The sequence below is a fragment of the Amblyomma maculatum genome, chromosome 6, assembly GCF_055883805.1.
Source record: "Amblyomma maculatum isolate TAMU_Amacu chromosome 6, ASM5588380v1, whole genome shotgun sequence".
NCBI classification, from domain to species: Eukaryota; Metazoa; Arthropoda; class Arachnida; order Ixodida; family Ixodidae; genus Amblyomma; species Amblyomma maculatum.
The window spans coordinates 149,316,671-149,339,656 of record NC_139349.1 but is presented as its reverse complement, the minus strand read 5'-3'; the positions used below and the strand labels follow the sequence as shown (position 1 = coordinate 149,339,656).

Here is a 22,986-nt window from a genome sequence, read left to right as displayed (position 1 = left end):
TAAAGACGGTATGCTCGGTATGCCCTTCCATGTATGTCTTGAGTCGTAATGAGTGAGTGAACTTAAACGAGTCAGTCCAGATGAGTATATTGAGTAGAACTGAATGAGCCCAAATGAATGAGTGAGTCGAGATGAGTGGGTGGGTGAGTGCATAGGAGTCACTCTAGATGAGCCATGAGTTGAAGTCGGTTTGCAGCGAGTGAGAGAGAGAGAAACAACTTTATTTGCCCCAGATGTCGTGAATTAGGGCAGCTGGGTCCTGTGTGGCCCCCGTTGGGGGGGGTGCACGTCCTGGGCCCACGAAATAAATGCAAGTTGTGTGTTCTCGTCTGGCTTGGTGAGGAGTTGGTCCCAGCTTTCCGCAGAGGGAGCGGGCAGAAAGGCCCTTGAGGGCGGGTTATTTTCGCATCCCCAAAGGATGTGCGCGCCTGAGTTGCGGGTTCTCCTTTACAAACTCCGAGCAGTGCAGATTTTTAAGTTTTACTCGGATGTTATTGTGTTACAAATATGATTGCCAATGCAACCCGTGTAACCCCTGGCTCTCAAACATGCATTGATCTATTCCTAACTAACATTGGCTCTTCATTCACTCACTCAGGAGTTGCATGCTGCAACATCATTGATCATATGGGTATTTATAAGTGAGACCTTTGTGAGAAAGTTATATTCCAATGTGTAACAGAAAGTTCTTTAGAAAGATTTCGTTCCAATATTCTAGATGGTTACTGGTCAGAATTATACAAAGAAAATTGTGTGGAGAATGCTTGGAATTTATTTCTTGCAAAGTTCATTCCTATTTATAACATGTATTTTACTGAAAAGCTAAAGAGGCAATCTGATACCATAAGAAAGCCGTAGATATTGCATGAATTTTAGTCGCATATTAAAGAAAAGTGCAAATTATGTCAGCTGTTAATTGACACCAAAGAATTTGTTTTTCAATGCTTCAAGAAGTATAGAAATAAACTGAATTCCAACATATGACAGGCGAAGGACGGATAATATGAAACTAACTTCCAAACTGCTTCGAACTGCCCTGATAAACTCTGGTGCAAGCTTCGGTCACTCGACTCTGGCGTGTCGCAGGTTAAAAGCCCCAGTAAGGTAATTAACAATCGCATAAAATTTTCAGGTAATCATCTCAATCGTCTCGCAAAAGAGTTTAACAATTTTTTAACTGCTTATTGAATTTCTCAACCCGTTCATCTCACCTAGTCATTGACTGATGCCCTTCATCTTTGTTTGTAGAATCTGTCTCTATGCACGAAATTTTGTCAACGTTTAGAGACCTAAGGAACAGCACCTCGAGTGATGCGGATAATATATCCAGATACGTTTAGTTAAGCACGTCATAAACGTTATTGCCGTGCCATTAGTACACATAACTTATGTATAGAAACTGCCACTTTTCTCTCGAAAATGCAGGTTGCTAGAGAAATAGTCATGCAAGAAAGGAGATGAAAATAATTTTGGGAGCTATCGATCAATTATTATTTTGCCTGTTTTTTGAAAAATGTTAGAAAAATTGATTCTTAAACGAGTGAAAAGTTTTTTAAATAAACACAGTATAATCTCCGACTGCCAATATGGCTTCAGGAAAATCCTTTCAACAGAACTTGCTCTTGTGCACCAGAAGGAATGTATATTAGAATGTATAATGTCCAAATAAATGAATCAAAGTCAGCTCCGCCAATAGTATCCTGCAGGGTACCCCAAGGGAGTATCCTGGGACCATTGCTATTTAATCTATACATTAATGATATAATACGTGCTTGGTTCATAATTTACGCTGACGATACTAGTAACAGTTTAATAAGCAATGCGAACATAGTCTTGGAGAAAATACAAATGTGGTCCACTAAAATTATCCTTTCTGTAGATACTGTAAGATCTAAAGCAATACTTTCTCACCCAAAATCAAAAAGTGCAGTGAGCTCGAACCCCAATTCTATAACAATGAACAGATTGAAATAGTAAGGTCATTTAGGTCGCTTGGCGTAATATTCACCCAAAGTATGTTGTGGGAGGACCACATAACATGTGTAGCTTTAAAAGCATAAAAGCATATGTCGCGTTTCAGAAGTTTTTTCCCCAAAAATGTCAAACTGTTGCTTTTCCATGCATTGTTTCGCTCACATTTAAACTACTGCCGATTAATTTGGGGCACAGCTACACATAACAGTCTGAGAAAACTAGCTGTTCTTGAAAAGCGGGCTCTCAGAATTGTTTATAACCTGCCAAATAGACGCTCCACTAAATGCTTATTTTCCAGGAATAAGTTTATTGACGTTTTCAGTCTTCATGCTTATAGACTCCTGTGCACCTATATGACAGAGAAGCAATAATGCATAATCAATATATCAGACTTAGCCCACATTCAGTTATTTCAATGTACATATCTACACCATTACTGTCTACACTGGGTATTGCCACCCACGAGAACAAACTATGGGCTCCAAATGGTTCTATTTCAACTTTTATTACTGCTTAATAAACTAATTGATGTGAATATAAACATCTTTCTCTGCGAAACTTTCTTTTCTTAGTGCGTATTCATTAGCTTGTGTAAATGTTCCTTTGTAGAATTAATGTTTTACAAGCGTGGTTTTAGTTGCAATTAATGTTATTGTTTTGATGCATGCTTTCTTTTTCTAAGCAAATTGTTTTTTCTTGCTTACGTTTAAATCAACTTTGGCTGTTTATTTTTTTTTCTCACCTCTTTGTTGGCTATTGTGATAGAAGTACTGCCGCATGCCACTGCTCACTTGCTGTAAAGGGAGTGGGAACTTTGTCAAGCGTTAACTGCTTTTATTCCCACCTTCTTCATCAACTTACGGTGATGTAAATTAAAATTATTATTTATTAAAAACATATTGCAATGCTGGGAGTTTGAAAATGAATAGGCGAGGCTTCATTTACTTGCAGTGATGTTAGTTTCACTTGATTATCGTTACATGGTAAATCACATAACTGTGTTCTGGGTGGCTCTCAGTTGATAGGTAAGCGAGTTTAGAAAGCAGAAGGTGGCAGATGGATGAAGCATGTTTGAGCTTTCATCATCATCATCATCAGCTAGACTAATATACCCACTGCAGGATGAAGACCTCTCCTATATCTCTCCAATTAACCCGGTCCTGTGCTGGCTACATCCACTTGACCCCCGCAAACTTTTTAACCTCATCCTTCCACCTAACTTTCTGCCACCCCCTGCTATGCTTTCCTTCCCTTGGAATCATTTTGGACGCACCAAAGCCTGAAAGATAAGTTTTCTAACTTGAAGTAATGCTGCACAATGCACCAAGTGCAGTTTTATACAAAATTAGTTTGTAATGGTATTTAGTTTTTGTTTGCTGCACTTTTGTGTGAGGGTGTCTGTGGTCTACTTATCTGATATCTCTGGCTTTCTGCTCTGGCCTGTTTCCTGTTTTGCAGGTTCTGGTCACTTTTTGAGCAAATGTCTAACCCTGTCCGAGATCACTGAGGAGAGGTTTCGTGACATGCTACTTGCGCACCGGCAGAAGCGACTGGCTGGCGTGGTAAGCTTTTTTCCTTTCAAGTGAATGGTGCATGACCACTGTAGACAGCTTCCAGTACTTTCACATGCGGCTCGTCTACACCCTGTTTTCTCAATGCCTCGGGGCGTAGATGAATGAGCCACCTGAGGCAATGTAAAAAGTAAATGTATAAATATATTTGGATATGAAAATACATAGATAATTGTTAACAATCTCCATCATTAAGGGGAGATGACACCCTGTGAGGTGTGGGTGAGGATGATCTAATGTGTCTCAGTTAAGGCTCAGACAAGAACCTTGAAACCTGGTTGTGTGTTTTATGGATGAGCTGGCATCAAGTACACCAAGATTCATTGAGAACTAATGAGCAGATTTTAAGTAAAAGTTAATAAATATTGTAAAGCAGCACATTGGGAAAGGTACATTTACAAAGTACTAATACCGCTGTCACACAGGCATTTCGAAGGCCCTCGAACGGATTGTCTATCGACTTGAAGGCCTTCGAACGCAGCCACACGGGTGTTTTCAATGGCCATTGAGTCGAACGGAACAGCTCAGAACGCTATCGAGATCTCGAAGGCCTTCGAACGTTACGCAAAGTTGCTAGCGTTGACCCGAGGAGCACCATGCGCAGTCATGCACAGTGCCTTTATGATACAAAAACATGAGCAAGCGTTATTATTTCATATATTTAATTTACACCGTAAAATATTAGTGTGCGCAATAATTAAAAAATAGCATCGATCTTTTTCAAAGCACATTATTTTTGTATTCTCTACAACTGTAACCTGCGCTGCCAAAAAAAGCAAACACAATGAAAAGCACCGCCGTATTGTCAGAGCGTTTAAAAAAAAAAAAGCTGTTGTTCATTAATAACAACTAAAAACCTGCAGTTATTAAAGAAAGTAACAGTTATATTTTATTTAGCATTTATAGAAAGATATTAGTTCTTTAAGCAAAACCGAAAGCAACGATAGTGGCGCCACGAAGATTTGGCAAAAAAACCAGAACTATTTCAACAGCCTTCGAGTTATGCCGTGTAGCAGCAGCAAAACTTCATCGAGTTCAATCGCGATTGAAAATCTCGAACGCTATAGAATCAATCGCCTTTGAAAATGACCGTGTGACATGGGTATAAAACTCTTGCCACCAGAAGAAGCAAAATCCACAGCAATCTTCTTTATTATGCACAGTATTCACTGATCTGAAATAATTTCGCAAGTTCGCTTCTTTTACATAAAAAATGTTTTTGAACCTTGACGTTCGGTTTATCACAACTTGTTCAATTATATAACTATATATTAAAAGAACAACTTTTGGGGACATCGTGATTTCTGTAGTTCAGTAAATGCAGCAGGCATACATCTAAGTGTCCTGAGAGTTTACTTTTATTACCCATTACGGTTGATGAGAAAATGTTCATATAATAGGCACCAAAACAGCTTTTTTCAGAAATTGCGGTATAATTGTTTTTCATTTTTTTGTGACACCTAAACGAACATTGGGCTTATTGTTTGGGTTCGTATCCTTTTCTGCTTGCTTTTCTGGGCTTCCCTTGCTTTGTTGTTGTTGGTTTTTTTTTTTGTCTTTTTTTTTTCTTTTTTGCTGAGGCCCAGAAGTGTTCTTTGGCTACGTGACAATTGTCCGCCTGGTTTAGGGCTACAGTGCAGAACACTGCCATCGTTTTGTCGAGCACCTCAAGGACTTTCTTCCTCACTTTATATCCATCATTGTGGTACCCAACAGCATTGTCCACGTCATCAGTTGCAGAAATAGGTAGAATGTGGCGCAGTGGATATATGTGTACAATGGTATTGTGAACACGTCTTGGAACGCTCGCTAAAAAGTGCAGGAAGCCCAGTTTGAAGCATTTCAAGTGTCCTCTGTTGAAAAAAATTAAGAACTAGATGAAAGAAGAAACTGACCTATGAATTTCCGAGCAAAAATTATAACAATTTTCAGAAGAGGGCGAATACGGGCTGGTTGGTACATGTTCACGAATGGAAAGAAACAGCGCTACTAAGATGGGACAGGAGAGCAGACAAAACATATGCGCTGAGCAACCATATTATTTATTGCTTCAAGTGAGGCAGCGTATAAGGAAGAACAGGACAGTGAAAAAACAAGGAAAAAGCAAAGGACAAAACACATGCGAAAAAAGCATGAGGGCTGCTGCATTGTGGGGGGGCTGGCTGGCCGTCCCCCCTGGTGCTGGCCGCTTCGAGGGGGTGGATTGCTGCTACGGCCAGGGCAGTGACCACACGGGGATCCTCCTCATCCTCCGAGCGCATGTGTTTTGTCTGTTCTCCCACCCCTCTTAGTAGCGCTGTTTCTTTCCATTCATATAACAATTTTACGTGCAAAGTCATATAAAGAAGGCCACCCCTCCTTTATAAAGCGGTGGGTATGTTTGGTGGGGCTGTTAAACTGCTTTGTTGCTCATTTCAGTCTGTAATTTTAAAGACATCTTGTTAAGATATTGTACTATTTTTTGATGACAAAATTGAAAAAAAAACAAAATCATTTTTGTCTATTTTACCTACTATCCTCCCATAAATCTTTTTTCTTCAGTTCCTCAATTTTGTCCGTAAGCCTGGCACTCTCAGGTACACAGAGTAAGCAGTGCACTGAATCTTGTGGAGGGAACATATTTTTTAAGAAAACTTTAGCCAGTATTCACCTGGCAGCCGAACAATTCATGTTGCACAAGTCGAATTCACTGCAGGTTGGACACAGAGGGCCACAATATACATACAATGGGCTGGGCCTGTCAGGTGCAAGATATGACAGCAAATTTACTGATGAGTCTGGCTTGTCCAAGCCCTCGAGGGTGTTAGGCTTATGGCTAGCTGATTAACATGCCATGTCACACACCCACCTGCCTCGATGAAGTGTGCCGTTCTGTTAGGATCGGTGTAGTATGTATATCATGGATCCAGGTGAGAGTGAAGCTGCGCATGTCAGAGGCTGCATCTGCAAAATGCAAAATGTGTCGGCTACTGTACTCATTCACTGTTGATATGCCCCAGAGCCCCACGCTGAAACTTTAGGTCAGAACGGTACCCTGTGGCACGTGAATGAAGACCCAAAGAAGAGGGGTCTTTCACAGGGGTAAGATGTGCTGCTGTGTGGCATTGCAGAATACGGCCGAGTTGGACACTTCGTCAGTGACCCTGGAGGATGTAATCAGTCGGACCAACCTGTCACGGAGGCCCCAGCTGCGGCCATCTCGTAAGTGCTTCTCTGCTTCCATCGGGCATGCACCGCTGCCTCCAGTCTGGTTGTGCCTTGACAAAGCGCTGGGGAGTTTGGGATTAGGGTGTTACGGCATATCGAGCCCTGGCATAAATTTGCAGATTCAATGAACCATTGCTTCATTGGTTTGCAACAATTGGACGTTCCCGCATAGCACCCCAAATCTTCAAATCAACTGGGCTGATGCAGGCTGCTGCTGCTGTGAATTATCTATTCAAATATACATTTGAAATTATGGGATCACAGAAATTTCTCAAATTATTCAGGGTTTCATATTAACTAATTTCGAATGACAATGTTTCACTGTACTATTATGACTTTCGTACTCTCTGTGTTTGCTTCCTGGAGTTAAGAAGTGGAAGTGAGCGCTTGTTGTGCCCTATATTCTCTCGGTGCCCGTGTTTGGGGGTCACACTGCCTATGTATTGCTACCAACTTGCTGCGATACCTGCGTTGAGCCTGTGAAATGTTGTCAAGATTATTTCTTTTTAAGCTGGTGCATATCCAGCTTTTTCATTGTTATTAAATGAGAATGTAGTATGATATGCTTCAGTAAAGGAGTTTTTTTTTTTTTTGTAAGTTCTGCTTCGGTTGATGGCATGGTCCAGGGAAGGAAGGTTTTTTATAATGTTTGTATAGGATGCATCCAGGCACCCAGTCAGCGTCCTTTGCACTGTGCATTGTGAAATGAGCACTCTGAATGTGCAGAGGATGGACGGAACAAGCGGCCTCGTGTTGGATGTGGTGGGCCACCACCTCCTGCCCTGGTGGCGGCTAGCGTCAGCAGCAGCAGCCCACCCCCTGCTCCTCCATCACCCCCAGCCGCCAGCAGTGTTCCCCTCGAGCTACTGCCTGCCCCCGACTCGGAGGATGAGGAGGATTCCCCTGTGGTCACTGCCTTGGCCGTAGCGGCAGTTCACCCCCTCGAAGCGGCCTGTGCTGGTGGTGGGGCTGGTGGCACCACCGTGGTGCCCACCAGGGTGGGTCGGCCAGCCAGCCCCCCCACAGTGCAGCAGCCCTCGTGCTTTTTTGCCCTGCTGAGGGATCTGTTCAATGACACGGCTGAACAGAAGATGTCAGCAGCCAAGGTAAGAAGGAAGGGAGACAAAAGCACTAAAGCCATACTGCAGAAAGCGTGCCCAAAGTGATATGCTTTTTTCACAAAGGCTCGCTGGCGTACATAGATTTATAATTAGGGCAACAGGACCTGCAGGAACCTCGGCCGAGGTGCTGCAGTTGCTTTGCACATCTACTTGGACGTTGCTTTAAGCAAGCATCATGTTTATAAGCAAAGGGGGCACAGGGCATAGAAAAATAGCAGGTTGCGTACACTGCACCGGCCAATGCTTCATTTGAAACCCACCATATTTTTCGGTCTACAAGTAGCACGTGCGTATAAGCCACACTCCGTGCAGATGGCACATTAAAAAAAAATATATGTATATACCACACAAAAGCCATACTGGTGTAGAAGACACAGCTGCTCATTTGGTGCCATGAAAATGCACTGAGGATCCCTTTGTGAGAGCGCAGAGATAAGATATTTGGAGCAGCTTTTGTGTGTAGGCTTCGCTCTGTCTCTTGGAAACGTACTGCCTTGCCACAATCTGCTTTTAGAGTTGTCTCTTAACCTCAGTTTTTTGTCGTTGTGCAAGCCATTTGCAGCACAGACCTTGGAAGCAGGCCAAGATACTGCGGGGGGATTAGCGACACGGAGCATTTGCTCTGGTGAAAGCTGAGTGCACTGGTTTGCTTGGCTAACTTGGCAGCATGCCAAGATATTGTGAGACCTTTTGGGGTCACACCACTGCTAACATTTAGCTGTTCACAATATGCACTCATAATGCCCTTGCAGTTTTTTCTTGCTTTCGATTGGAGCGATCTTGCAGGATTGCACCTGTCACAATGTCGTTTTTTATCACATTAAATTGTCTGTGTGGCCTGGTTGTGATTCTGTGCTATATATGCAACAGCACATAACTTCAGTTTAACACCATAGCCCCTTCATCCCGTAGGCAGCATCACGTTGAGATACAGCATAAGCCACGCAAAACTGAATGGATGTGATGGTGAAATTGAGCCTCGTCAGAATACGGCATTAGTAGACATGATGGCAGCATGTGCTTGTTATTGCACTCGATTTGGTTTTGGCGATATTGCAATTATCATTTTGCCCATAAGATACTATCTTTTGACTGAAGTTTTTTCTCTTTTGAACATCGAGTTTATTTGCACACATTTTTACTGGGTATAGCAAAGGATGGTGTATGCCGTATAAACGCATGTAAGTGCTACACAAGAGCCGCAACTATGGCGTGCAACCACGCCAAGCATGCTACTACTACTCATGTGTCTGACAGTCACAAACAAAGCTGTGGTGGCCAGGGCTGGGGATACCACGATATGTATAATTGCGAAAGCTGGCGGCAGAGGGAAAATATAATGATGATGACCCGCGACTTCGGGCGCCATCCGTGGGTGGCATCTGGAAGCTCCTGTGCGCATGCGTCTTAAAGGCTGTGAGTCGCGGTAAGTTTGGGTGTGGCCCCTGCACGGATTTAAAAAAAAAATATATTTGCCTCCGGAAACAGAGGGTGCGGCCCATACATGAGTGCAGTCCTTACACGCGCTTATACGATATGATGCCAGGCTGCTTTTTTGCTGTGAGTGAGTCACAGCTTTGTTTAACATGCATTAATGAAGAAGTTGTGGGGGGTGGGGGGGGGGATGCGACTTGTACACCGGGAAATATGATACTTTCATATTAAATTTTTTGAAGCAGTGAAAAGCATGTGTGCAGTCTTTTCTTTGAAACATTTCTGTTGATGCCCAGAGAGCAGTTCTGTGCAGTTTTGAACCAGCCCCCTGAACAGAATCACTGTGCGTTGTGGGCATAGTTTTCATCGTCAGCTTTTCATGCACAGCTATGATGACAGAGAAAGGCAGTTGATGGAAGCGTTTTTATTCATAAAAGGCAAGAAGAATGCGTTAGACAGCCATCCTTACTGCTAGTAGATAAAGATGTTGTTTTCTTTCACAGTACAGTACGTTTTTATTTTTTGTTATCAGGCTGTAAGGGTTTTTGCTTTTGGCTTATTGATGGGGTCTTTTTTCTAGCAAGCACTCGGAGCATGTGTGCAGAAGTGCCTTGGTCTTGCGACTGTAGCTCCAAGTGTATAAGGTTCATTTTATGAATTAAATATTATTTGCAATCAGGGCTCGCCTGTTTTTTTTTTTCAGTCTGTCTTTCGTCTGTTGCACTCTGTAACTACCCAAAAATGAAATATTTATTACCAGCCCATTTTTCCATCTTATTATTGTCGGAACTGTGTACCATTGCAGTTTTTGCCACATGTTTACTATGATGTGCTAAACACTGCAGATCATGCCACTGTCCTGACAGATGACGCCTGCTGTGTCAAGGCACCTTTGAAATGTGTTGTGATGCAAGTTGATGCATAGCTGGCATGCACTCAGAAAGAGAAGAAACGATGGGGTATTGTTTCCTGCCCCTTGTGTCCAGCACTGCAAACAGCTGTGCTAGCTTTGGCAATGCTACAGTGCAGGATCCTCAGTTTGCTTCCTTCTATGCAGCTGGAGGAGCGGGTCAAGGCGTGGAGCCACTCGCCGGGGGCCCCGCTGGTGGAGTGGTTTGGGCGCCGCGACAGCTGGCCGGATATGGTGTCCTCGGCGCTGCGCTTCCTGGCGGGTGACTACATTGGTGAGCCATTCTTTTGCACACAACTGGATTATGGCACGGTCCCAAATGGTTTTAAAAAGGATGAGAGAAAGCTCAGTGTCCAGTGCATCCAGTTAGGCTGAGCTCCCATTAGGAAAACCGTGGCAGTCACCTCATCTCCAGTGGATGGGGCTCTGGATTGATTTCGACCCCCTAGAGTTCTTTAACGTGCAGTGACATTGCACAGCACACCAGTGCGTTTTGTATTTTGCTTCCATCCACCACAGCTAACAGTCACCAAAACCAAACCAAGAAAAGCGTAGAGGAATCTGTATCTTTTCCTAACCTCTGGGGCTGGTAAGTGAGAAAAACAAAAAAAAGGAAGTGTAATTATTGGCAGGAGTGCAGTGCTACGGAAACGAGCATTTTGGGAAGCTCACAACTGGCAGCTCTTGGCTGGATGCCATAAACACTTTTAAATATGCTCAAGCATTATCAGCTTGTAATATGTAATGGTGCTTCTAACAAACAGATGTCTGCATGTGGCATGAGTATTAACTGGTATTTTTGCCAAACACCATTAAAGTGCAGTGTAATTTAGTTTTCTTCCCATTCGATCGTGGCGTGGCTTATGTGCTTTTGCTCTCCACAGACCAAAACCTTTTGCTCTCCACAGACCTGACATCCATGATGACCTAGTTGGCTGCAGTGCTTTAAAGAACACCACAAAATTTCTGGCAATGCAATGACTCAAGAGAACCATGCCATGAGTGTTGATATTGATAAGTGTTGATAAAGTGCCTTAGCCAGAGAGCTCTCAGCACGCAAAAGCCAGTAGGGTACATGAGCAGTACATTTTAAAACTCAATCAAATACAAATAGTCTAGCTTTGCTACTGAGTTGAATAAAGTGAATCCTATATGAAACTTGCAATAAAATGCCTATGTGTTCGATAAATGCACAATTCGATATAGAAGTAACAGTCAATATAACAGCAAACAAAACACCTCGAAGTGAAAAAAATGTCGTCCTCTAATAACCACTTACATCACACAGATTATTGAGCAAAATAGTCTAGATTTTTTTCTTTATTTATTTCTTCATTTTTTTTTTTTTATTGCTTTGCAAAGACCGCAGTTTTCAATGTTATCGAGGGACTCCTAACTGCCGAGACCGCAGACTTCATTTGATGAGCAGTAGCAGCAAACCATACTGACCGCATGGAGCACATTTAAGCACGTAGGCACAGGTTTCCTAAAGTCCTTGAGGTTGTCACCTTGCTGAGATAACGGCCCAAGTCTCTTTTATCTATTTGTTCACAATATCAACACTCATGGCATGGTCCTCTTGAGTCATTGCCAGCAATTTCGTGGTGTTCTTTAAAGCCAACTGAGATGTCAGGTCTGTGGAGAGCAAAAGGCTGTGAAGAGCAAAATCAAAACCTTTTGCTTTCTTCTCATTCAGTCATACTGAGATGACTGTCCTTGGCCATTGAATCTTGATTGAGGCAGGTGCCAATATGGGCTGCATTTATGGAGCTAAGCCTGGGCATGAAAGCCATACGAGGGTGCTTCTCAAGAAACGGCATTGTCAGAAAACACCGATGGTGGGCATTGTGTATAGGGTCTAAAATGCTGGAGTTCCGCATAAATCATCTGCTGGATCATTGGTGACAGGTCAATCTAGCTTTCTTGCAGTCTGGCTTCAGTGGGGACGTTGAGGCCACAGTGGGGAAAGCCACCAAGAGACCAGGCTCTAACAGTTCTTCACTACAGTGCCTTGTTGTGGATCTGTGCTTTCTTGCGTAGAAGCATACTATTATATATTTTTTTCTTCCTTGACAGTGCTGCGTGGATATCCCATAAGTGTCATTGCTTGGGGTTGTCGTGGTTTGTGGTTGCTGCAAAAGTTGTTCTTATTTGAAGGGCACGTAAGAGTTTTTGTGTGAATCTCTTTTACATTACGTCCTATGGAAACCCAAACAATTGTCTCACATTGTTCATCTCACCCAAGTATTCATCTGAACAAAGTTCATCTTAACAGGTGTCTACTATAGTTGGGGCCAAAGTTTACTGTTGTTCAGAGGTGTCTTCGTGGGGCTGCTTTGACTGTTTTTGTTTTTCAGTGCAGAGTGCAAGTACAGTGAGTGTATTTTTTAAAATGAACTCTCGGGCCGCTAGTTTTTGGTCGGATGTGGAAACGTATGGAAGACAGGACAAGCATAGGCCCTGTCACGAAAGGTCTATCACCTGCTGTACTTACTGTGTGTCCTCCATTCTTTGCATGTCATGCAGCCTTTTGATGTACCAAGTAGACCTGTTAGCCTGTCCTTTGGCTTCCTTTCCCTGCTTCGAGGAAAGCACAGGCGTGGGAGAAGCATTGAGCAGAAGGTGGTGGAACCTTGCAGGTCTGCTTCCTGAGGACTTTGTGCCATACCTGGACTACAAGGAGAAACAGCAGCAGTGGCAGTGGATTGGGGCTGGACGGGACTCGGACATCCAGACGCAGGCGCTCTGCCAGCACTGGCTACAGGGCCGGGAGCCAATGGATGCCCTGGAGGCCTCCCAGGGATCCCCTCCCCCGCCAAAGTCCACCACAGACTGGACCGTTCGCCCCACCACGGACCACGAGCGAACCCAGTACCGCTCACAGGTTAGCAGTAGGCCTGTGATCATTTCATACATTCATTTGAATTGTGAAGCATTCAGTATTTCGTTCAACCCAGATGTTTGCTATTCAAAATTTTAAGCTGTTTCATTACAGCATAGCATTTTATTTCTGCGGACCATGCATGGTCTTTGCAGGAGGGGCACATTCAAATATTTTACAATACAAGAATTGACAAACATATTGTGAGCCTTCTGTGGACCTTCTTTCATTTGTACATACCATCATCATCGTCCCGCGGCGCCGGCTCCGGCGCGCGCCTGAGTTCGTGATCGGATTGAAACGCTAGACAAGGCTTCGCTGTCCTTGCCATCACGACCTCGTCGTCTCGACCTAGCCTTCTTTTACAAGTGGTGGAGGTGAAATTTGATCCCCTTGCTGCCTTGGGCCCTGCCTCTCGCTGGAGCTACGTTCCAGTCGCCATTTGGCAACTGCCACTATCGCTATGTCTACCGACAGTACCCACGAACCGGCCGGACCCTCTACCTCGGCTGCACCACCCCCTCCAACTGTGCCCACACGACAGCGCGACCTGCCGCTGTTCGCTGGTCGTCGCGATGCAGACGTCGATGACTGGCTTGTTACCTATGAACGCTGCATGCCTACAACCGGTGGGACAATGCTCTGAAATTTCTCAACGTTTCTTTCTACCTTATTGAGGTCGCCAGGAATTGGTTCATCAACCGCGAGCCCCACACAACTAACTGGCCCAGCTTCAAGCAGCAGTTCCGACAGTACTTCACCGACTCGGCAGTTCGGACTGAGATCGCGAAGACCAAGCTCGCTTCCCGCCTTCAAAATCCTGATGAGTCATATGCGTCTTACATAGAAGCCATACTTGCACTCTGCCGGCGTATTAGTCCCACCATGGGCGGAACCTGAACGAGTACACCTTGTGTTGAAAGGAATCAATTCTATGGCTTATAACACCCTAGTTGCTCAGAATCCTTCAACTATTGATTCCATTATTACGACCTGCCAACGTATCAACCAGCTGCAGTTCTCCCGATTGCAGCCCGCCAACGCTACTGGCCCGACCTATGCTGATCTCGATCTGCGGGCACTTATTCGAGCCATCATCCGCGAGGAGCTCCAGGCCCTCAAGCCTGTCTGTCGACACGGGTGCGATCATTCTTCCGTAAGTTCTAATGACGCCGGTCTCTGCAGCATCCTCAAAGAAGAGCTAGCAACAATCACCCAACCTATGGCATCTTACCCTCCTGCACCCCGTCTCGTACCGACTTACGCGCACGTCGCAGCATCCTCCCCTCCTTTGGTTCCCCCGCCCTGACCGACACCAACTTACAATCACGTCAATGCAATAGCGACGGCTCAACCTGCACCACCCTATTACGCACCTTGGCGCCCCTCCCGACCAGTTTGCTATTACTGTGGCATTAGAGGACATATATCCTGCTTCTGTCGTCACCGCCTCCAGAACGAACGCCTTGGTTACGACACCTTCGAAAGTGACATGCCTTCAACGTCATATTATCAACGCCGAATTATTCCAAGCCCACCTCAAAGATCATCCCCACCTCCAGAATCCTCGTCTGAGCCTCGTGGAACCCATGCATCCCGACGGCCGTCCCTATCCCCGTACCGCCGCTCAGTTTCCCCTCTCCGACCCGCAACAACTCTCCCTGTCCACCATCCGGAAAACTAAGCGTTGCTGTTTCGGAGGTCAAACTGCACTCTGCGAACTTACTAAAAGTCCTCCTGATCCCCCGTGTAATGTGATTTCTGTTTTCGCTGAAGGATTACCAGTCGAAGCATTGATTGATACAGGGGCTGCAATTTCTGTCATTCACGCTGATTTGTGCTACCGTTTGCAAAAAGTGACGACACCATATGATGGGCCTGATCTCCGTGGAGCCAATGACGTTCCTTTGCGCCCTTTAGCGAAGTGCACCGTACGAGTTGGTTATTGACGGCGTCCGCCATCATGTGCAGTTTGCTGTGTTATCACCATGTGCGCATCTGATGATTTTTGGATGGGATTTTTTGTCAACCACTTCGGCGTCAATTTCTTATGGCGACCGTGTTATATCAGACAGCGATTTTTCATCTGAAGTTTCTGAACGACACCATCCCCTCGTTGCCGCTGCTGATACTGTTTTGCCTCCTCAGTGCGAAAAACTGCTTACCGTTGTTTCTGACCACATCACTGACGGGGACGTACTCATCGCACCATTTTATCGTCATCTTGCACGCGGTATCGCCTTCCCGTCTAGTCTTGTGAGGTTCTGCAACGGCTCAGCGACAGTAGCGGCCACTAACACGTCACGTGAATCCCTCTTGCTCCCAAAAGGAACTTCTCTCCCCTGCATGGTGGATGTTCAACCTTTGTCCTTGATGGTGCTCACCACCCCTCTGCCTCAGCACCGTGTTTCACCAGACGTCTCTCTTTCTGTTCTCACAAAGACTATTAATCCTAACCTCACGCCGAACCAACGCCAAGAACTGTTGACATTGCTTCGACACCACCAAGCCATTTTTGATGCCACTTCCCCACCACTGGGACGGACTAGTGTTGCGCACCATCGCATCATTACTGAAGGTAACTCTATCGTTTGCCGACGGTCTTATCGAGTTTCCCTCTCTGAACGAAAAGCAATTGAAGAAAATGTAAATGACATGCTCCATCGCAATATTATTCGTTCCTCGACAAGCCCATGGCCCTCCCCAGCAGTGTTAGTTAAAAAAAAGGACGACTCGGTACGCTTTTGTGTTGATTACCGCGCACTCAACAGAATTACCCACAAAGATGTATACCCAATGCCAAGAATTGATGATGCCTTTGACTCCCTCCAAGGCGCCGAATATTTCTCGACTTTGGACCTCTGCTCAGGTTATTGGCAAATACCTATGCATGAGGACGATAAAGAAAAAAACGCTTTCTCAACTCCTGATGGCCTTTACGAATTTAATGTTATGCTTTTCGGACTTTGTAACGCGCCAGTGACATTTGAAAGAATGATCGATACTGTGCTTCGTGGCCTAAAATGGAGAACCTGTTTATGTTACTTGGATGACATTGTCATCTTTTCGTCAACTTTTAACGACCATCTCATGCGCCTGAATGAGGTCCTCACGTGTCTCGCTTCAGCGGGCCTTCAGCTCAACACTAAGAAGTGCCACTTTGCACAGAAGGAAATTAAAATATTGGGACATCTAGTCAGCCATGACAGCATTCGTCCTGAAAAAATCATTGTGGTTTTGAACTTTGCTCGTCCACAACGAACTACAGAATTGCGCAGTTTTCTCGGCCTGGCGTCTTATTTCCGGCGTTTTATAAGAAAAAAAAAGAAGTCAAACAATCAGTCAGAATTGAAGATATAGACAGGCGTCGCAACACAAAAAGCAAAACCAAAACTCATGAAATAAGGAGATGACGTTCCAATTCTGTTGCAAAATTGCTTTTGCATAGTAAGCAAGTGGTATTACATTTTGAAAGAATGGAACCGCACAAATAAATGGAAGACTAAGAAAAGGAGAAGTGCTCACTACTGCTGAACTTCAACTAACTTTTTAATCAGAAAAACACAATTAATTAATCCATTGCGGGATAATTGAAGGCTGTTGGGGTAAGCATGGCCTAGTCTGAAGCATTTTGTTTTTTTGTTCTTAAAACTTAATTCGTAAAGGCTAATAAAACTTCATCTTGAATAACAGCTGACTGAAATATTTGCACTGGGGTACCATTTATGGTGCTTTATTTACTGGGGCTTACAGGAAAGCTGCCACGGAACCAGCTGTTGGTGTTTATCTCTCGCCCGATGCACACGCAGAGGCCCATTGTGGGGAGAAAAAAAGGTTCTCTGTGATGCTGAAGAAGCACCACTCTCACATGGGAGCTTTTTATTCTGTATGCTGTGCACAAGCAGTACATTGATGCAGAAATTTCGGTCAACTGTTTTCCAGGATGATCTACAACCCTCTACCATTACTTATGGGAATGCCCACATCCAATCCGCGTTCCTCCCGTCAAACACCCCACCCCCTCCTCCTGGGAGGCTGCCCTTCTAGCCACGCAACCTGCAGATCAGTTACGGCTGGTCGAGCGGGCTAAGCTAGAAGGAACAGCCAGAGGGCTCCTGGACTAAGAGGTCCTCCTGGGAGTGTTTATATTTTTTTTTTAATAAAGTTTTTTCCTCCTCCTCCTCCTCCTCCTCCTACAACATTGACACCCTCTTCCTGAAGCCAATAGTTAAATATTTGGGTTATTGGTCTGAACCAATTAAATTTGGAGAAAAAAAATATTCCAGGCTAGCACATTTTGTCTTCTTTAAAAGTTGGAGTATATTTATGGCTACAGAGCCTGGTATACAGTCGAACCCGGTTATATCAAACCCGGATATATCGAATTTTGGTTATATCGAACTCACGAAATATCCCCTTGAAAATCCCATGTAAAAGTATAGGAAAGCCGCATCATATATCGAACTCAATTTCACCGGTCGTTCGATATATCGAACTCCGCACCACGCACTGGAAAGTGTGCCTTCCTCAAAGACGATCGCATCACCCTTGGCCGTTTGCCGCGTGACATTTTCAAGCCACGCGCGGAAGGAATGAGAGGGGACAGTTCGGCGACGGCTGGTCTGGGCAGCGCCGCGCCCATTCCCCAAAGGCACACGCATCTGCAGTTATCGTTTCCCGCGCGCCAACACATGACGTTTGCAAGCCATGTGCGTGGGTGTGCCCATTCTTTTGCCGAGCTCTCTCTCTCCTTCAGCACGCGCTACGCATGCACCAAGCCAGCTCAGCCCGTTTTCAGACAGACGTCGGACGCTTTCTCCAGCGTGTGTTGTGAAACTCTGCGTGCGGCGGCGCGGCGGCGGACGTGGCTATGGCGCCTGCAGATGTTAAGAAGCGGTAGCTCTCTTTTTTTTGTGTGTTTTTTACGAGAGTCATTTTTTTTCTTACCGTTGTGCTGTACGCGCGGGGTGGCGTAAGATATGGCGGCTGCGGACGTTAAGAAGCGGCAGGGATTTTTTTTTTTTTTGCGGGGATGTTAATTTTTTTTTTTTATTATTGTTTATCCTTGCATGTATGAATCAGCGAAAGCACGCGGTCAGCTGCTGCTATCATGACGCCCGCCCCAAGCGCAACGTGATAAATCGAACCAGGCTTGTGCAATCAAGCCATCACGGGCACTCTGCCAAGTTCGCTCCCCACCACCACAGGAGCTATCAAAAGATAAACGCGCCCCGACGTTATCGCTGCGCAGCATCTTGGCACGCTGCCAATGAGCTGTGGATGAGACGACCGAAACGGACTGACGCGCGCCATCGACATGCAAGCGAAAATGCTGGCGATTTCTGCCGCCGCGGCGATACAGAAACCTTGTTTTGAGCTGCCGCAGTGGCTCGAGCGGCGAGAGGGACGCAGTTTCAACAAGTTTAAAAATTTTTGCTCTGTCGCTGCCGCTCGTCACTGAGATCGCTCAGTTGCTTGCATATGAGCGAGCTGGCTTTAACGCAATTTTTTTTTTTTTTTTTTCAAATTCTCGGGTGCAAAAGTAGAGGGTGGGTACATTATGCGAGTGGGTTGATTATGCGATACATACGGTATCGTTTTTTCGCATCGTAAGTGCCGTCACAAGCCGATTTCTGTATATCGAATTATCGATATATCGAACTATTTCGCGATCCCCTTCGAGTTCGATATATCCGGGTTCGACTGTATAAAGATGCATACACACACTAAAAACTAGTGTCTATTCTTGTTAAGCTGCTAGCACATTGTTCTATACCCTGTGTTGTTTTCCCATCTTTAAGTGATGTTTTGTGTGTGTCTCTCTGTGGGTGCAGGAGTGCATCCGGTACCAGAACCCACACCGGGCGTTCACGTTCCGGGTGCATGGGTATGAGGCTGTGGTGGGCCCTGTGAAGGGAGTCTATGGCAAGGAGAGTGGCGTCAACAAGGCCCGCGAGCACTCACTGCTCGTCTCAGACCGACCGCCCTTTGTCACCATCCTCTCGCTTGGTGAGGTGCTGCCATTATTCTTCGGAGCATTCGTGTGACTGCTGTTTTTGGACACTTGGTATTTACGCTCCCGAACCTTCAATAGCTCAGCTGTAACCTGTCTATAATCACAGTATTTTCTTTTTAATCTTTCTTCATGTCTCAAATGCCCCTTCACATTATACAGTATCATCTCTCACAATTGGGCCAGCATTAATATGAAAACTTGAGCTAAGGTCTCGGTCCCAGCTGACGCTCATGTAGTATGTCTGATGCCTCGTTAATTCGAACAATGGGCAACCTCGCTTCTGTTAATTCGCAAGGAGAGTCATGTCGCAGTATGATCGGAACAGCTCACGTCCACTGAAATAGACTTACCCAAACCTCAATTGCATGAAACAGGGGTGAGCTGTGGCAGCCACGTTTACTGGTAGCTCCCCATTTCCGAAATATAGCTCAGTCGCATAGTTTCTGTTTCGCTTTTTTTTACTTATGTCGACCCATAGCCGCAATCGGGCGCGCGTGTTTACCAGTCGAACTGTTTTTGGCGCTTCTTGGCATGTTACTGTTCCTATTTTGGGATGGCGTCGGGCTTTTTTAGCACCTACACATATATCCCTCGGCTGCATCCACATGCTGCTTCGACCACGCGGAAACTGCTTGCTGGTCGTGGGCAGCTTTACCGCACTGTACGCTTCACCACAATTCCTTGCTGCGTGAACCATGCATTCAAGCATCCTCAAAACGCAACGAGGCTGTTTTGTGAAGAGGCACCCTGCAACTCCGTCGCACAGTGAAAACGCTGGCGGAGAGGCTTAACGATTTTGGAGCATTAATTTAGCATTCCGACAGTGTGCATAAAGTAAAGCGCTTGAATAAACCGGAAAATAGACGAGACACGCACAGCGCTGTGTGTCTCGTCTTCCTTTCTTGTCCCTGTGTAGCTTGTGCTGTTTTGCCTTCGGAAAATAATGTTCTCACTTGGATTTCATCGCAAATGGAGAGACAGCTGTCATGCAGGTGTTATGAGATAAAATTACTGTGGTGCAGATTTTTCTCAGCAATTTTTTTGGGCCCATTTGTTAATTCGAACTTTCATTTAATTTGGACATTGTTTACAGGTTCCTTGAAGGCTGAATTAATGAGAGTTGCATTATTTTCTTGCAAATACGGCATCTGTTCTGACCTGCAGATAGCTCTTGAGTAAGGTTTTCTCAGCTGCCCTTGCTTTTCTGTCCCGGTTGGATTGAGAAGTGCGCAAACTGCACATTATGTGCAGCTCCCAGCTTGTTGCCCTGCGTGGTCAGTATGTATACGATCATGTCTCTCTGGTGCGCCACTCACAAAGTTGTACCATGTAGAGTGCACGAAGGTTGGTGCAATGAATCCTTCTCAACACAAATAAACTGATTGGGCATTGTCAAAAATCAAGTTTTCTGTCTAGCTTTAATTTGAGACACAGTCTTGACTGCACAGACCAAGCATCTGACTCTGAGAGAAGAAATTTCTTCCTGTGGGCCTAAGAGCCTGCCACATAAGGAGAGCCCACGATCATGTTGATGATGTGAGTGGTGGTGGCCATTGCCATAGTAGATGAAATGCTTACTTGTAGCAGGTGGCTGGTTCGCACTTTCTTCTTCCTGCATATCCTCTCATTGCTTTCTGGTGTAGGCTGTCCTCACCACACTCGTCAGTTGCGAATTCCCTAAGCGACACAACTGACAGCAGGCGTGATGCCCTTGTATACATTTCCTTATTGGATCATGAGATAATGACCTGTGGTTCTTGCAAATGCTAGCTCATCTTTTTTGTTTGTTTTGTACATTTCGTAGGAAATGTTTCAAATGGGGTGTGCAAACACCAAAATTTTAGAATATGAATCGAATGCGAATATGAGAATGAAATGCCTTCGAATATCGAATTAATATCTGCTCAGTGAAGAAAACAGCTGAAGATTGGAAAATATCAAACATTATTCATCTTGTTAATTGAAAATTCACATGGTATTTGCGAATAAAATTAACAGAAATGCACAGAATTGTACACCTTACTTTTGAAAATCTGGTATAAATTTCATGCAGGATTTCATGTACTGTTTGATTTTACAGGAACAACATGCATGAAACCGGGTGCAGATGTCATATCACTGCTTAATACAGTAAACTCTGGTTAAATCGGCCTTCAAGGGACTAGAAAAAAAAGCGTCCCAATTAACTGAAAGCTCAAACTGTCGTAAGGGCCTGAGAAAACTGCTGAAAACCATTTGCATCGCAGTAATTTTATCTGATGAACATGTTGCCTGATGAACAGGTTGATGGTTGCCTGCACGTGAGAATGACTCTAAGTGCTTGGCTTAGTGCTCACTGTCAGGAAGTCCCTCTTTACAAAAGAGCCCTGCCGTGTTTTGAAAGCGTTTCACCGCACAGTCAACGCAGTCAAGCACTGTGGCGGAATCAAAAATTTTTAGTGTATTCGGCAATTTTCAAATATTTGTAAAACTTCAAATATCTGTTTTTCAAATGTGAATGTGAATCAAATAACAAACATATTTGATTCGTATTCGAAATTTTGAATTTTGACACACCTTTTGTTTATTTTTTTATTTATTTGATAACTTGTCATGTGGCATAGGACGGGGCTGTCTTTAACTTAAAGTAAGTTGGGAAGTCTATTGTCTTCAAGAAACATCCATTAGCCACAAGTGGAGGTCTTCCTCCCTTGTAGCCGATAGTCCCATCTCATGTAGTCGTGTTGTTCTTGATGGCTGCATCCCTGGACATGTTAAAATGTGGCGGAGATCCACCTCGGCGACTGGCCTTGGACACTTAAGGCATGTGCTCGGCACTGCATCTTCTTGACAACCCCATCGGCACGTCACAGACGAGGTAAGGGCTGCCCCAGCCCTAGTCCTTGTAAGGGACACCTCCTCCATTCTCAATAGGTTACGAGGGAGGGTTAAGTGCAAGGAGGAATCAAGGCACGTACACTTTTTCTTACAACAGATGCCAAGATTGGGAGAGCGGAGCAAGGATCGAATGGGAGGCTTGTGTGTGAGGCACTCATGTCAGGGGCTTTGGTGTGTAAGGGTGTCTATATTTTATGATCAATGTTCTTAGCATCTACTTGTAGAACGGCAACTGCCAGCCCCCTGGTTTTAAAATATTCAAATTTGATATCACAAAAGCTCCTCATGATAAGCAGTGACAAGCACATGTCATTTGTTGTAGTCTGCTGCGCAAAATAAAACATCTTGATTGAGGATGTGTGAATATTCAAAGCTTAAATTGCTTGCTGGTAGCATTTGCTATTTAATTTGATTCGCACCACACTTTCGCTGGTTGAACTACAGTAAAAGCTTGTTAATTCGAACTTCATGGGACGGGGGAAAAAGTTAAAATTACCCGATGTTGTAATTATCCAATGGCCTAAAAAAAACTGACAAGAACCATTTGCATTACGGTAAATGTATTGTATTTACTTGCGTAACGAGCCCATTTGCATGATGAATTCATTCACCCCCAATTTTTGCCTAAGAATTTGAGAAAAAAAAGAAGGCGTCAGTCGTTAGCACTGGCAGCGCGCCAAGATGCTGCACAGTGATAACATCACGGTGTGTTTACCTTTTGGCGTTGTCTCTAGCAAAGGGGCCAGCGAACTTGGCTGAGTGCCAGTGCTTGTTTGGTTGCGTTAGCCTCATTTTCAGTACGGTTGCCTTATCATGCCATGGGCGAATGGGGTGAGTGCCGTCTACTGCCACTCAGACAGTGGAACGCGTGATAGCAGCAAATGCCCTTTCAATCGAACGATGCTAAAAAGCAGGCGTCAGGATCATAGCTGACCATATGCTTCCGTTGACGACCGATGAGTGAAGGGATGGACGACTCGCAAAAGAAAAAAAAA

General features: G+C 44.7%; 1 protein-coding gene across 2 annotated transcripts in view; it reads left to right on the top strand.

Annotated features, from left to right (window-relative positions):
* LOC146187003 (nuclear factor related to kappa-B-binding protein) overlaps positions 1-22,986 on the top strand; it is a 94,626-nt gene that overhangs the window by 23,746 nt on the left and 47,894 nt on the right. For both annotated transcript variants that reach the window (XM_084607542.1, XM_084607541.1), the window contains exons 8-13: positions 3,433-3,536; positions 6,656-6,746; positions 7,479-7,858; positions 10,365-10,491; positions 12,857-13,101; positions 18,933-19,107. In XM_084607542.1, the coding sequence (XP_084463668.1) occupies positions 3,433-3,536; positions 6,656-6,746; positions 7,479-7,858; positions 10,365-10,491; positions 12,857-13,101; positions 18,933-19,107 (1,122 nt within the window). The remainder of the gene's footprint in view (positions 1-3,432; positions 3,537-6,655; positions 6,747-7,478; positions 7,859-10,364; positions 10,492-12,856; positions 13,102-18,932; positions 19,108-22,986) is intronic.